The 17082-nt window shown below is 36.3% G+C and overlaps 1 protein-coding gene across 7 annotated transcripts in view; it reads left to right on the plus strand.

The window, feature by feature from the left end:
* Nucleotides 1-16346, plus strand: part of ABCC9 (ATP binding cassette subfamily C member 9) — a 129456-nt gene extending 113110 nt beyond the window's left edge. For 5 of the 7 annotated variants that reach the window (XM_019452193.2, XM_019452192.2, XM_019452195.2 and 2 more), the window contains 7 exons: nt 671-801; nt 1523-1601; nt 3741-3849; nt 5808-5911; nt 8485-8618; nt 10616-10678; nt 15668-16346. In XM_019452193.2, coding sequence (XP_019307738.1) covers nt 671-801; nt 1523-1601; nt 3741-3849; nt 5808-5911; nt 8485-8618; nt 10616-10678; nt 15668-15805 — 758 coding nt within the window. In that variant the 3' untranslated portion in view covers nt 15806-16346. Of the gene's footprint in view, nt 1-670; nt 802-1522; nt 1602-3740; nt 3850-5807; nt 5912-8484; nt 8619-10615; nt 10679-11354; nt 11531-15667 lie in introns of all 7 variants that reach the window. The other 2 variants (XM_019452196.2, XM_019452198.2) reach the window with 1 other exon arrangement.
* Nucleotides 16347-17082: the final 736 nt, after the last annotated feature.

Consider the following 17082-nt stretch of genomic DNA (forward strand, 5'->3'; position numbering starts at 1 on the left):
TTTTATCTTTTTTTCTCTTTATATATATTTGAAACAAATTTCACCACCCCTTATCCTTGTAAGACTCATCTCAGCCGCCATCTCCTCTGGAAACCCTCCCGGAACTCTCAGGTTACCACCATCTGTGCTCCCAGAGCACCTTGGGTTGGCCTCCATCACTGACTCTCCTTGCAGTGTTGCAGACACCAACTTACTTGTATGCTTCCCCCAGGACACAGTGAGCACCATGAGGTGTGTCTTTCATCTCCATATTTCCAACACATTGCACAATACCTCTCACATTTTAAGTACTCAGATGTTTCATGACTGACTGACTGAACAAAGGAATGAATAACTATCTTAAAGAGAATCAAGTTATGGAATGCAGAAAAAACATGATAGTTCATGCTCCAAAACAAACACAAAATAACTATTTTGGAAGTTCTTAATCAATAGGCCTTTACTCTGAATGTAATTTTAATTTTAAAAAGACATAGCATTTGGTTCAGTATTACTTTAAATTTACCAAAAAAGTATATGTTTGTATGTATAAATGTATATCAGTATGCGTATGTTTCTTTCTGTCACTCTCTCCTTCCTTTTCTCTCTCTCTCTGTCCCTTTCTCCCTCCCTCCATTCCACTCTCTCTTCCTCTCTCTCTGACTTCCCCTACTCCACCCTCACCCCCCAGACCCTTCTCAAGTTCCAGAACATTGGCCACAGGAAGGGGAGATCAAGATTCATGATCTGTGTGTCAGATACGAAAATAATCTGAAACCTGTTCTTAAACACGTCAAGGCTTACATCAAACCTGGGCAAAAGGTATGGAATTCATTGCCATTTGTTTCATACAAAACCTTTGATGGAGCCATTTTATCACTACCTAAGCTCTTCAGACATCCAGCCAAGTACATTCTCACTGGGCTCATGTAACACTCCTGGTACTTTACAGATCAAATTATCTACATAAAAGAGAGGGGAGATAGGATCAGGATAAAATACATGTTCTCTAAGTTATATTGCCATTCATTAGTCTCCCACGAAGATCAGGGAAATCAACAATACATGTGTTTTTCCAAATTTTTGGCTTCTGGCTCAAAGCCATATTGGACATCCCTTGAGAAATTTTGCATTTGTACTAGCTCTAGTCCCAAAATGGTTTGTTTTAGTTACTTTAAAAAGAGAAAATGTGCAGAAAAAAATTGAATCAGTCTTGTTTGTTATAATATCATCACTTCTAAGATAAAGTTGAATACTTACTTATTAGACCAACAATACACTAAACACAAAAATTAAGCCATAAAGGAAAAACAACACAACCACATACACATAAAAAGAGCTAGAATGAAGTCATTGAAGATTGGTGAGGATTCTATGTTTTCATCTTAATGATAATACATAAAGGAACCCTAGGAAAAGAATAATGATTTATTATAACTATTTAAATAGAAATGCAGTTTCACCATGGTATCTTGTCTAAATTAAAACTACTTTTGCCCATTTTCTGTGTCCTCTTCTCTTTGGGTGACATTTGCTTTTTTAGGTGGGCATATGTGGCCGAACTGGCAGTGGGAAATCATCATTATCTCTGGCTTTCTTCAGAATGGTTGATATATTTGATGGTGAGTTACTAACTCAGTTTTTTTTCATGACTATGTGGTGATTTTCCTTAAAAAAATGCAACATCAACTTACCTAATCCTGCAGAAATAACAAGCGAATATTTATAAGGACTTTGTGTCCTGCAACCCATGGCTTGAGGTAGGTGTCCCAGATAAACACTCTAGAAGTAAAGAATGAACATAGAATTGCTAATAAAATTATTAGCCTTGAACTCAACTCTAGAGACTGTTATTGAAGAATTCTAGGGGCGCCTGGGTGGCGCAGTCGGTTAAGCGTCCGACTTCAGCCAGGTCACGATCTCGCGGTCCGTGAGTTCGAGCCCCGCGTCGGGCTCTGGGCTGATGGCTCGGAGCCTGGAGCCTGTTTCCGATTCTGTGTCTCCCTCTCTCTCTGCCCCTCCCCCGTTCATGCTCTGTCTCTCTCTGTCCCAAAAATAAATTAAAAAACAAAAAAACAAAAAAACAAAAAAAAAAAACGTTGAAGAATTCTAATAAACTGGTAAAACGAAAACAGTACCATCCATTTTGAACAGCAGTAGATTCAGGTCGCATTTTAAGAGAAAGGAATAGGGGAAACTAAAAATATATCCATTCCCATCAAAGGAAAAAAATGCAAGGAGATAAGTAATCTACATTATTAATTTTGCTGCATGACTCTTACTATCATCTTAGTAACATGGTTTAATGATGTTGAACATTTTGTGAGGCAGCAAAGCTGCAAACTGCCAAGCACATGTTGAAAACATACAAAAATGTTTATGCATCCACAAAATTACTAATAATATGATACGTGGAAATAATTTAATCTTTGCTTTAGAAAAAATATGTCACATTATTTAGTCTATCAAGTGGCCTATAAATAGCCCAGCACATAAGTAATCTTGAATAAAAGGGGATCCAGCAATGTGCTTGATCATGAGCTCAAGGAAGTGCTTCCTATTATTATCTGAAATGATTATGCTGACAATTATAGTACTTCACATTTTTATTATACTTGACAGTTTATATTACTTAATGTAATCTACACAACAGCTTTGTGAGATAAAGAGGTCAGTTTATGAACAGCGCAGATGAACAGGAATTGAAGTCTCTTCAGGGTTTAGACTCAGAAGCAGAGTAGGCATCAGCCACTGGGTTAGCAGCCTGCCCTTCCATGGCAAGTAATAATACACAGGTACTTTGAGGACTTTCAGTGGCTTTGCATTGTAAGTCAATGACATAATCCAAAGACAATTGATTGACACTTTTCATTCAAAAAACAAAAACAAAAACAAAAAACCTGTGGCTGTAACTGTACATATTAGATTAGCCTTTTCCTTCCTCACGAATCCAGAAACATGATTTTAGGCTCCATGTGAACTTTCAATGACTGATTCTCTTATTTAGCATTAAGCTATTAAGATTTTAATAGATAATGTGGTACTCCCAAAAGAAAGTTTAAGTTGATCACTTTGCTTCTTCTTGAATCTAAATCTAGCTGGAAAAGAGACTCCCACCTGCCATTTTTCACCTGGCCACTCATTTCATAGGGCAATACTGTCTTTACACAAAGTGATATGATAAAATAGCTTATCAATTTGAGGAAAAAACATCAAGATTGCACAAGTCTCTGATAAGTCTAAACACAGTATGGAGAAATTCATTAAAATTTGATTTGTATGTCATAGAATTTCCTTTCTTATTTGCAAAGCAATGTTCTGTTCAATCAATACAAGAGTAAATAATTTAGATAAAAATCACTGTCTTCAAGGAGTTATCATTGTGGTTAGGAGAAAAAGACAATTAAAACAGATAGGTAAATGTATATAGAGTATCTTGTGAAGGAAAATAAACAGGGAAGGAGGGTAAAGGAATATCAGAAGAAAGAAGACCCATTAAGGAGAAAAAGTACTTTTGGTTTGTATGAACCACAGAAATTGAATGGAAACTGAGAATCTCTTTAAGGGAAAATACATAAGATAAAATATCACCAAAATGTATATTTTTCTTAGAGATGCATAATGATGTTTTTAATACTTAAATGGAAAGCTTTATCTTCTGAGTTTCAACCCTGAACCCGGCAAGTACTTTCAATTTGTAAATAATATTGTTTTTCTTTTGATTTTCCTACGTGCTTATAATTTTTGTTTCTCTTTAACAGGAAAGATTGTCATTGATGGGATAGACATTTCAAAACTACCACTGCACACACTACGTTCTAGACTTTCAATCATTTTGCAGGATCCAATACTATTCAGTGGTTCTATTAGGTAGGTGATGTATTCAACAGAAACCTGTATGCCTCAGGATTTACCTTTTGGCTCATGGGAGGGTTTTACTCAGAACTGTTTTTCAGGTAGGTGTGAATGATGTTATCAGGATGATAAGATCAGAGAGGTACCTGGCTGGCTCAGTGGATAGAGCAAGCCACTTGATCTCAGGGCTGTGAATTCAAGCCCCACATTGGGTGTGGCCCTACTTAAAATACAATTTTGTTTTTAATTAAAAATAAAAAAGCAATCAATCAAACAAAATAAGGATGATAAGATCAAATATTCTGACCAACAGTTTGGATTGGGAAACCCTAGAGTTGCTGAATTAACCTATAGAAGCCAGTCCCTTATATATTTCTAGGAGCTCTGCTCTTTAAGTTTGACTCCACAAAAGCTGCTTTTTCTTCTGTACTTGGAGCAGCGATTGTTGACAGACATTTCTAAGGTGTTCTGCCTTTACAGATATCCTGCCTATTGCTTATGCGTCTGGCCTGGGCTCAGCAGATATTAAGTTCAGTGAATCCCTTGGCTCCCCTATCCCTCACAATTACTCTTTCAGCCAAAATTGCTTTTAAGAAGCCGCTACAATCTTCTCGATACCTAGTTTATGGTTTCCCACAGTAAAAAAAGAAAACGAAAGAAAGAAAGAATGGCAGTATCTAGGTATCTACTATCTGCTAAGTGCTTTGAATATATTGTCTCATTAAATCTTCAAAGCATTGCTCTAGTATACATATTATTATCCTTATTTTACATACGAGAATTTTAAACCTCAGAGAAGCTCTAATTTGTCCATGTTTATACACTTAGTAAGTGGTAGAACTCCAATTCCAAATAATGTTCGTCTGACTCCAAACCCCACCATGGCATTATCTGCCGGGTCATGTCTCTCATTCCATACAACCTTTGTTCTCTCTGGCTCCCCTCCTCTACCTTAATTACAAAGAAGTATTTGCCACTTCTTTTTGTCTTGAAGAGAAAATGTATGTAAGGTTGCTCAATATTCAGCTGTAAAATCATTTTAATTAAAAGTTGTGTAGGGGTACCTTGGTGGCTCAGTGGGTTAAGAGTCCAACTTTGGCTCAGGTCATGATCTCATGGTTTGTGAGTTAGAACTCCACGTTGGGCTCTGTGCTGACAGCTCAGAGCCTGCTTCAGATTCTGTGTCTCCCTCTCTCTCTGCCCCTCCCCCACTCACACTCTCTAAAAAAAAAGAATTTTAAGAAAATAAATAAAAGTTGTGGATGTATCAAGTTATTTAGTGATACCATAGTGAATTTCTATCTCTGAATATATTTATGATGAATACTACTATTGTGGTTGGTGCAGCACAGCTCATCTAAGATATCATTATATGTTCCCATATAATCATCAGTTCTGTGGAAACACTTTGCTAGACATTATTCAAGTTACATTAAATATAATATGAAACTGGATAAATCCACATAATGAATTTTACCATGTCATGTCTCACATATAAATATACTAACTGTATCATCAAAAAACATTGTTCATAACATTGAGGTCATTCATTTATTCATCAAACATGAATTGAATGCCTGCTCTATCCTGAGCACTATTCTAGGTACCAGGGATATAATAATAACCAAAACAAACAGGACTTAAGATTTTTTTTGAAAAAGAGAAACCACACGTGTGTGAGTGCAGGGGGCCGGGGGTAGAATGAAGAGAGAGAGAGAGAGAGAGAGAGAGAGAGAGAGAGAGAGAGAGAATCTTAAGCAGGCTCCATGCCCAGCACAGAGCCAACAAGGGACTCCATCTCACGACCCTGAGATCATGACCTAAGCTGATTTCAAGAGTTGGATGCTTAACCAACTGAGCCACCCGGGTACCCCAGGATTTACACTTTCAGGAAAGAATAGCAATAAGCAAGCATATGTAAAAATTCCTTTATTTTTATTTATTGACTAAATAACTTATTTCTTCCCCTACAGATTTAATTTAGATCCAGAGTGTAAATGCACAGATGACAGACTCTGGGAAGCTCTAGAAATTGCTCAGCTGAAGAATATGGTCAAATCCCTGCCAGGAGGTCTAGGTATATTTTCTAAAGAATACATTTATTTTAATATATGCAATTAATTCTATATATCTCTATCTATATTTTATGCTAGAATTACATAATTCATATTAAATCCCCTTATATTTAAAATAATTTCCAAAAGGTCATTAGTACACTTAAAATCTAATGATTTGCATGGGATGCAAAAGGATGAACCTTATAACAAATTCTGTTCTATATGAACACTCTAAAATATTCCTCTTAATACACTTAACTCTTCAGTCTTTTCACCTTTAGTGGTACAGGTCATTTTAATCAGAATATTTCCTTGTGATCATTCTACTCACATGATATACATGACCTCTAACCCTCAGTAAATGAGTAAAAGGATTGAAGAGGCTACTAAGTTCAAAGTGGAGGTACCATTTAGGAGCAGGCAGTTCTCCACATTGGCAACCATTTTCTTTGTTCCCAGGAGAGACTGTTTCTTATATTTATGTAACATAATTTTGTGAAGACATCATTTTCTATGACCTTGCTGCAGTATCAGTTTTAGCCACCTGTGTAAAGGATAAAACACGTACTCAAACAATCACTGATATAAATTTAGCTCAAGAGTAAGGTGGACAACTTCTGGCAAGTAACTGATGACAGAATAAAACAACAACTTGAATAATGAAAGAAAGTGATTAACAAACCAAAACAACAAAGTGTACAATGCAGTCTTCAACTCATAAAAATGAATTATTGTTTTGGACTTAAAATCTGAACTCATTTATGGGGTGCCTGGGTGGCTCAGTCGGTTAAGCATCCAACTTCAGCTCAGGTCACGATCTCACAGTTCGTGGGCTCGAGGGCCGCGTCAGGCTCTGTGCTGACAGCTCGGAGCCTGGAGCCTATTTCAAATTCTGTTTCTCCCTCTGTCTCTGTCCCTCCCCTGTTCATGCTCTGTCTCTGTCTCAAGAATAAATAAACATTTTTAAAAAATCTGAACTCATTTAAGAAAGTAATCAGAAAGATCAGAGATGGTTGATTAAATTAAATAGTAATAAATTAAATATTAATTTAATTTAATTATTAAGTATTAATAAATTAAACATTTATTAAATTAGATTTTAATAAATAATTTTAATTGTTTTAATGAATAATAAATAAATTTTATTTTATTTTAATTTCAATAAAATTGTTTTAATAAATTTTAATTTTAATAAATAACATGTAGTTCCCATATTGGTTGTGTTATATTGGCATCTAGAAAGAAAATCAGCCTCCAAAATAAAACCATGTTTATTATTAGTTTATTTGGTTAGGAGGACCTACTCAAAAACAATATGATTTTAATTAGGTTCCAAGGCGAAGGCATCCCACAAAGAGAAATTGAGATAGCATGTCTTTAAGGGTAGTTTTATTGACCTTGCCAGTGTTAGACTGTGGGAGCAATTCCAGAGGCCTGGAAGAACTTTCCTATCATAATTTTTGACGTCTCTCATGGTAAGCCCAATAAGTCTACTTGAGAAATTGATAATGCATATATACCCTTCTTGTGGTAGAGACACTCACACCGTTAGTAGTTGGAATACAGGCAATGAAAACTTTATAGTCCTCTTCACTCACATGAAAGATGCATGCACCTGTTTTGAATCATGGGCATGATGTTCAAGGGTTATGGTACAGTGTAAGCAACAGGAGATTGTATTTACACAATGTAATTGAGTGTTGTTTATGCTCATTGTCCCCATAAAGATTATATCAACTGCTTGATAAAGATCTGGTTCAGGCCAACTCTGATGAAGAATATTCATCACCTCCATCACCCTCCTTATTTATTATGTAAATTAAAATTTGGAGAATAAAGGCATAGCCCCCAAGCATGAAAAATTATAAAAATTTGATGCAATGAGAATATGATCAATAGAAATTTACCTCCAGGACCCTAAGAAGAAGTGTTTGAAACCTAATAAAAGAGATGTTTTGGAAACAGAATTTATCTTAACTTCATAGTAGGACAGTTTATGACATATGGATGAAAGCAAACAAAAATGATAATGAGGATGTAACATTCATCTATCCATACAATGTTTTATTCAGCCACTATGTCAGATGGACACACTGATGGACAAAAACAAAACCCAGTCCTTAACCACATGGACCTTACAGTCCAGTGGGATGGTATAATGAAAAAAGAATGGATACTAGAGTCAAGAATGTTCTGTTTCTCATCAAGCTCTACTACAAATTAGCTATGTGATTACGGGCAAGCCACTTCATTTCTCTGGGCCTTAGATAATTATAATAAATAATCTCCTTAGATAATTATGTTCAGTAATTAAATGACCTCTAAGGTCTTCCAGTCTTCAAGATGCCGAATGTATTTTATATCCTAGTATAAGGAGGTAATTTACAATCTGTTGTCAAAAATAGGATGGCCCAGGATCATCTTCATTTTCCCAAAGTAAAATTCCTCTTTGCCCTCCCACTATGAAATCTTCGCAGCAGTACACTGAGGTCCAGCGTGCTCTTGTAGGACATAACTATTTTCCCCTACTTTGCTCAAGGAAAATGTTAGTAGCATTTCTTTAGTGAAATCCTTGCTTCTCTCCCTGATGTAGATGCAGTTGTCACTGAAGGTGGGGAGAACTTTAGCGTTGGACAGAGACAGCTGTTTTGCCTTGCTAGGGCCTTTGTCCGCAAAAGCAGCATTCTCATCATGGACGAAGCAACAGCTTCCATTGACATGGCCACAGTGAGTAGATAATGTGCTCGCTTTTTAAATTGAAGAGTTGGAGAGACACACGTAAAAACTACAACTTATTTTTCCCCAACTGGGTTCAGAATCCTCAGTACTGTTGTTTTGAGTGTCTTCTCATTCATTTCTTTAATCAACAGATGATAGCACATTGAAAATTATGATAAAGGAGACATGACACTTTTAAAGCAATTCCTACTACCGGTAAACATAAAATAAACTTGCCATCACTTTTTGATAAATTCTTTTTTTAAAAAAAATTATTTTTGAGAGAGAGAGAGCAGAGAAGGGGCAGAGAGAGAAGGGGACAGAGGATCTGAAGTGGCTCTCTGCTATCAACACCGATGTGGGGCTCAAACTCACAAACCATGAGATCATGACTTGAACTGAAGTCGGACACTTCACCACCTGAGCCACCCAGACACCCCAGTTTTTGATAAATTCTTAAAGCAGTAAAATTCCAATGCTCAGTTGACAACAGTACTGTACTGTATTCAAGTGTTCAAGTCTTATGCCATGGAAGTTGTAAAATGAAGTATGCAAATTTCTATTTAATAGAAATTGATAAACAAAATCAATCATTATTTTCTAAAGCAATTTGAAGAAGAAGGATTCACTAGAACTGACAGTGGTCTTCTCGGTGTGATCACAGGAACAAGCCAGAAACTTTAGCTTTTGAAAGAAATTATTTAAAACTGTTAAATACACCCAAGAAGGATCTGTCTAGAAGAATGTGATGGAGTGGAGAAAATGTCACATTAAACCACAAACTGTATGAGCTAGCAATTAATGTTGTTCTTTTACAAGTTAACTTGATATTATACATTTGGCATCAGAAAGGACAAAAATAAAAAACATCCACAAACATACGGTATTCTCTTGCTGCACACTTTAGGTTGGGTAAAAAATATCCAGACATATGAAACAGTTTCATGATTATTAAGAGTCAATTATACATGGAGATGCTAATTTGACATCAGTTCTTTCTAGTAATTCTAATCAATTACAGAAAGTTGTATCTCCTTCTCAAAGTTAACATAATTTGAAGCATATAAAATAGTTTCTAATTAAGCCAATTCACTAAACATAACTACATCAAAATTAGTATTAATTACTAATGACTTATAATATTGGGGATTATCGTAAGTATAATATAGCCTTAAAAGAGATGAGAGAGAAAGGGAGAATGAATTAATGGGTGATAGGCCACCTTAACTGGAAGGAAGTCTTCATATTAAGACTTAGGAGTCTTAGGAATCAGGTTGCCTGGGTGGCTCAGTCGGTTAAGTGTCTGACTCTTGATTTGGGCTCAGGTCATGATCTCATGATTTGTGGGATTGAGCCTCATGAGGCTCTGCACTGACAGCATGGAGCCTGCTTGGGATTCTTTCTCTGCCCTTCCCTGATCGCTCGCTCTCTCCCTCTCTCAAAATAAATAAATAAACTTAAGAAGACTTAGGAATCAAGTTTTCCTCTAGGAGAGAGAGAATCATTACCCAAAACATCTTTCAGGGTATAATGGTAACAGTTTGTAGTGAGGATAAAAATGGTTTTTGCCTAGATGGTTCTTCTTTTATGGGTCAAAATCTGAATTGGGGCATGTATTTTTACTTTTTCCCTTTTCTAACCCAAAGATTAACACCATTTTAGGGTTTTATTGGTTTTTTATTTTATTAGTTTTGAATACATACTGTTCGGTATAACTCAAGTGAGCATTTCCATGCCCATTTAATTTCATTTTCCCCTTCCAGTTCCCTGGTTAACAAGTCTATCAGTCATTCTGGGTTGATCACGGAGTTTTATTGGCCTTTTGAAGACACATACAGAACCCAGCATAAGCTTGCTGCTGGCACTGCCCGCTGTCATACCTTCCTCAGAAGACAAGAGCTGGGAATTCTCAGAAGCCTGGGGGTCTTTGGTCTTAGGGAGGAATAGTATGGCAAGAAAAAGAAGTCCAGAGAAAATTCAGACTTAATTTATTTATTTTTTGACAGGAAAACATTTTGCAGAAAGTGGTAATGACGGCTTTTGCAGACCGCACTGTTGTTACAATAGCTGTAAGTATTGGAGACAGGGTTATTTATTCCTCTTTGGGTTTTGTTCCAAGATTCAATAATCTTAACTTTTGGGCAATTCAAGTATACGCACGTTGAATGATATATTTCTCTGCCAGTGCTTCTGTGTGTGTGAAACACACACACACATACACACAGCTATGCTCTAAAAGTCTTTATATTGTTTTTCCCCAAACTGTCTGTTCTGCCTACCTCCCCTAATGATGTGATATCCTAAATCTAAGGATTCCAGCAGGAATGCCTGTGTTTTTTCACCAGACACAGATGGTAATTCACATGGGGTAATTCTCTTTTTGATAATCTGATCATCTGATGAGCAGTTTCAGAAGCAAAATTCTTCAAAATGACTACCAATTCTGCTACTACTTACACTTAATTTCTATGTCTCTATTCATTTAACTGTTTAAACAAGAAAGAAATCAATGAGATACAGCTGAGGCAGATACTTTCTCTGAGCACCAAATTGAAGGATCGCTCACATCTTTGTATTTGTCATAGCTTACTTAATGTAGGCCATGGTTTTCTTCTTCCTGTCTGCAGATGGATGGTTTCTTGCTCGCATTTAGGCTTAATGTTTAACAATAACTTTTTTAAATGAATCACCTGGACATTTTCCGTCTTGCTGACTCTTGTCTTTCCATTTCTCTTTTCTCTCCAGCACCGTGTCTCTTCTATTTTGGATGCAGGTCTTGTTTTAGTCTTCTCTGAGGGTATTTTAGTGGAGTGTGATAATGTTCCAAACTTGCTCGCCCACAAGAATGGCCTCTTTTCCACTTTGGTGATGACCAACAAGTAGACCATCATCAGCTCCTCTGCCAACTAGCCCATTCTCTGGTAGTTATCTAGTGGCATCCCCTCAGTCAGGCAGGACTAATGCAGGGATTAAAGGGGATGGGGATATGGTGAAGGAACTGCCTATGGGGTATTCTCATGCAAACCAGCTCAACCTGCTGCTTCAGTTATGTTCAATACTTAATGAAGCACATGCATAATTTTAAGTACGTATATATGCAGGAGGTAGTATTTACGAAAACCCGAGAATCAGATTTACCTCTGTCCTATGGACCAATTTCACTATTCTTTGAGGATATATTGTAAGTGTCCTTAAAAACACTGTACATGTTCCTTATGTGCCCTGAAGATTGCATTATTTAATTTACAGAATTATTTATGTTTAACCGCTGAGTACTGGGAGCTATGTATGAAGTGCTTGTATGCTTCCATTTTTGTGACTGATACATGGGGAAAGAGCACCTTTTGAAGTGCAGCTTTTCTTAAAGTGGTAGGAAATGACTCCCATCAGGGCCCACCTTTTATACACTGGGCCTAGGTAAAGAAAAAGCCACTTTTTTCTCACTTTCCCAATGAACTCTGTCCTGGAGGAGAGTTACCTGATTAAGTCATTCACACTGGAGTGTGAAGGATTTAATGGGTGAGAGAATTAGCTAACTTGAAAAACAGTTCTCTAATATTTTCAAGAATTTTCTCCCTGGAGAAGGTAGGGAGATATTTGGGGGGAGAAAGAACTTCCTGTTGCCCCTAAATGAGCAGGTAAAGGGGTGGGGGAAGCAGACCCTTGCCTACTCAAAAGACTAGTTTTCTGTCTTCTGCATGAAGCATGGTATTGCTGAGTAGCCCCATTTAGTCCACACCTAGATTACTTGAGCATAATTTGTATGTCTTTAAATTTGTTTTTAATCTTTATTTATTTCTGAGAGAGAGAGAGAGAGAGAGAGAGAGAGAGTGTGAGCAGGGGTGGGGCAGAGGGAGAGGGAGACACAGAATCCGAAGCAGGCTCCAGGCTCTGAGCTGTCAGCACAGAGCCCAACATGGGGCTGGAACTCACAAAGCGCGATATCATGATCTGAGTCAAAGTCAGACACTCAACCTACTAGCCACCCAGGCACCCCATAGCAAAATTTCTATTTTTAACCAAAAAATTATGTTCTCTTTCTTATCTGCCTACATTCACTGAATACTTTTCATAGACTTCTGTATCTTTCACCCATTCTTCATTTCAAGACCACTAATATAGTCACTAGGATACCTCCCCATTGGAACACAGAAAGCCAGGGGTAGGATGAATTACCGTGGGACCAACTTCTCTTAACAGGCTCTTAACAGAAAGAGAAAACCACCAACTTGTGACAGAACCCTTGTAGAATGATTCTCAGCTATGTTAACAGTTACTATTCTTTCTTCTCTGCTAAAAGCTGTTCTGTTAATTTTGTTGACTGAAACTGAAAATAGTGAAAGAACTTCAAAAGACAAATGTCTTTGGGTTCTGAAAGTAAGCCTTCATGCACGAAAATAGTGCATGGCATTTATTTATGAAAGTGATTTATTCTTCACTCTTAATTAATTTCTCTAGAGCATTTCAAAAATTGCATCAATGCTATTATAATTGACACCACAGTTTCTCAAGCAAAAAATATTTTTGATTAATTGAATAGACACCACGTACATATTTCATTGGCCAAGATTTTTCCATGTTTTTATTTTTATTTTTTAAGTAAATGTTATTTTAGTAAAACAAGGCAATGTTTATTATATTCTATTTATGGATTTAAAGGCCAAATTCCTTTTTTAGCATCTATGATATGATGATTGAAGAATAATCTTTTTTGGAGGGAAAATACACAGCAGATATTAAACAATTCATTAAACTTAAGGTTTTTTTTTTTTCTAAATGCATGGGTATACAAGTGATTCTGATCTTCTCTCAAAAATAAATAAGCAGTATCCTACAAATTTTGGTAATTCCTAAATATATATCATTCAACATTTATTATTGAGAGACAGAAACAGAGCATGAGCGGGGGAGGGGCAGAGAGCAGAGGTGACACAGAATCTGAAGCAGGCTCCAGGCTCTGAGCTGTCAGCACAGAGCCAGACACGTGGCTCAAACGCACAAACTGCGAGATCATGACCTGAGCTGAAGTCAGATGCTAACAGACTAAACCACCCAGGTGCCCCTATATCATTCATTACTAGTCAGTAAATGATAGGTTTGTTATGGATATTGGAAATACTGGTACATGTTCTAAGCTGGCATCTTTATTATACTCCGTATATGTCTTTCTTTTCACCTTTAGCTGTCCACCTATGTCTCTTTGCTTTTCTGAGAGCATAAGCATTGAGACTACTCCATCTACATGGCCCAGGGAAGAAGATAGGCCTTTGTCCCGGGGATGGTTTTAGGTTGGATGCTGGGTTGTAAGGAGAAGGAACTTTGGAAAATTGTGTATCAGATAAACAGATGGTTTTTCTGGGTCCGTCACTCCCATCAGCATTCTGATGTTTTGACCTGCATAGTCCACATCCAGTATGGTAGCCCTGAACCATATGTGGCTATTGAACATTCAAAATGTGAGTAGTCGAAATTAAGAGATACTGTAAGTGTGAAACACACAGGATTTCAAGAACTTAGTACTTACAGAAAAATGTAAAAGATATCATTAATAATTTTTAAATTGATTATATATTGAAATATTTTAATGGCTAAAATATATCATTAGAATGGATTTCATGGGATGCCTTGCTGGCTCAATCTGTAGAGCATGCAACTCTTGATGTCAAGGTTATGAGTTCAAACCCCACACTGGGTGTAGAGCTTACTTGAAAAAATCAACTGGATTTAATGTAACTTCAAATAGATCTCACCTGTGTACTTGTGGTTTAAAATGTGGCTTTTAAGAAATTTAAAATTACATGTGTCTCACATTTGTGGTTCACATTATATTTCTATTTCTCAGCACTTATCTTACCAAGAGAAGTGAAAAGCCCACAGCACAGACTTTTCCCTTGTAAATTTTAAAAATAAAAAAAAATAATAGTGTCTGACATTTAGTATTTGCTTGTATGTGTCAGACAAGATGCTGATTTTTTTTTTTACATGGATAATCTCATTTGATCCTCACCACCATTCTGTGAGGCAGGTACTATATTATTACCATCATTTTACAGATGTGGAACTTGAGACATACAAAAATTTAGTTTGTTGATCAGGATCACACAACCAAACATGATGAAACCAAAATACAAGTCCAGTCTAACCTCAAAGTCCATGCTCTTAACCATAACACTAATAATGGTAGGCGAACAATCCTCTAAGGTACCAGATACTCCCTACAAAACAGTTTGATAGCAGGGTGGAAATATCTCATGCTTTGAAGTTAATAAGTCTGGTTTTAATCCTGGTTCTGCTACTTATTATCTATGTGATCTCCTGATTTTGCTTTATCTCTGTGAGCCACAGTGGTCTTGCAAACAAAGCAGAGAGAGATAACACCCACATTTGAGGAATGTTTTGATGATTAACAAGTATGTGTGTGGAGCACTTAATGTATAGCATATGCTCAGTAAGTGATAGTTTTTATTATTATTAGTTACTAATCCCAAAGCTTCTCTCCAAAGGGTACTAGGTGGAAAGAGAGAACAAGTGTGTGGCAGTGATGTCTAAAAACTAAAACATGGCGTGTCTAAAGTCCCGGATAATTCATTCTAATACTGCATGCCAGAATGGATTTCCTCATATTGTGTTCCCAGAATTGAACCACCTTCCAAGGTTCTTCAGATGTGTGTTAGCCCACAAATTAGTTGACTCCACACAAGAGATCGTTTTAGTCTAGACTAAATGATAACCCAACTGGTCCATGATGGTTCTTCTTATCATTTAATTATTTGACAAACAAAATTAGCCTCCTTACACATCCATGACAGTACTGAAACTACTATATTAGCTACACTCAATTTAATACAGCCCATCCCAAACCCAGTTACACTGGCCAGCATTTAAAAGTATGTAAATAATGATATGTTAAATAAGAAAAAGAGGCTGTGTTTTGTGCACCTCCTAGTGCCCTGAGATAAAGAATTGTCCCTGAAAAATCGATGAAATATGCATATTCCATAGCTTTGCCTGTACCTTGAAATCTGTAACAAATACATGTTTTTTTTTTTCACTCACAGCATCGGGTTCACACTATTCTGACGGCAGACCTAGTTATTGTGATGAAGCGAGGAAATATTTTAGAATATGACACTCCAGAAAGCCTCTTGGCTAGAGAAGATGGAGTTTTTGCTTCTTTTGTCCGTGCAGACATGTGAAGGGATGTCTTGAAACAATACATGGATTTAAAATAATGCAGTCATAACCTACTTAATGGATCATCAGCTTGACCTTCATAAAGTGGCTTCTTAAATTTTTACTCTTTCGTAAAGCTTATTTGTTGTGTTGTGGGACTTTGTACTTAGCAACAATGTCACTTTACCGATGACACTTTACTGTATTTCCTATATGGATACTTCCTTTTTGTTTTTCTTTCCTAGACTCTACTGCTTAAATAGGTTCATTACTGATGTTTTTCTAATGATTAAGCCACTTTACCTTTAAGAATAGCAGGTTGCATTAAAACATGTAAGCTACTTTAAGTGGTAAGTCAACAGCTATATTTTCTCATAATTTTAAGTCTGTTAAATAGCTCTCAGGTATAGAGGTTATCATGAGTATTCAGTATTGTTGTACTCTTATTTGTAAGAATATATTTTCCTTTTTGTTGGTGTCTCCAGTTGTTATTGGAAGAGGATTAAAAGGACAGGTTTTCTAATCAGTGAGAAAATAAAACACTCAAATTCATTATCTACTGAATGTGAATGTTCTGTGTTCATTAGTATTAGTAATACTGATTCTTCCTTAACCAGTTTTTTTTCCTTCATCTAAATTGTTTTCTGTTACCAAGAAGTCACCACATTTATAGTAGCTTTGTAAAGCCAAAGCCTTAACTGGAAAGATCATAAAAAGAGTTTGGATATTTGAAAAAGTATACTCAAGCTTCTGTTTTTCCCTGTCTAGTAAGGAGAGAGTTCTTAAGGTATCAGGCATAATGTGGTTTTTCCAGACTAAAGTTCAAAGAATAAATAGATTCAATCCTTCAGTGGCAGGCCAGCTAATGCTCTCTGTGATTTAACTCATCATTAGATGTGTTTATGATTTTGAGCCCTAAAATTCCACATTATTCAAGATTCAAATTTATATTTGCCTATATAAGTATGTATATAACAAGTGTCTATTTCAAGATGGGAGAGTATACCTCTTTTTATGCACAGTGGTGTCACACATGTATCCATTTTGCTCTAATTTTAACGTACATGTAAAAAGGAATCAAAATGTTATTTTAGTATTACTATGTGTGTTAGGAGTGCATCAAAAATGTATGGAATATTAATGCTGTTTTGCTTAAATATAAATTAACAAATTTTAAAATACCAAATTTATCTGCACTTGTCATGCTAGCAGCCAAAGCATTCTACTATAATTCTGTGCCCACATTGTATAAATACCATTGATTCTCATATGAGGATCCATATGCATTGTTAGATTTTGA

This window comes from Panthera pardus, unplaced genomic scaffold (assembly GCF_024362965.1).
Source record: "Panthera pardus isolate Hobbes unplaced genomic scaffold, ASM2436296v1 HiC_scaffold_6, whole genome shotgun sequence".
Classification (NCBI taxonomy): Eukaryota; Metazoa; Chordata; class Mammalia; order Carnivora; family Felidae; genus Panthera; species Panthera pardus.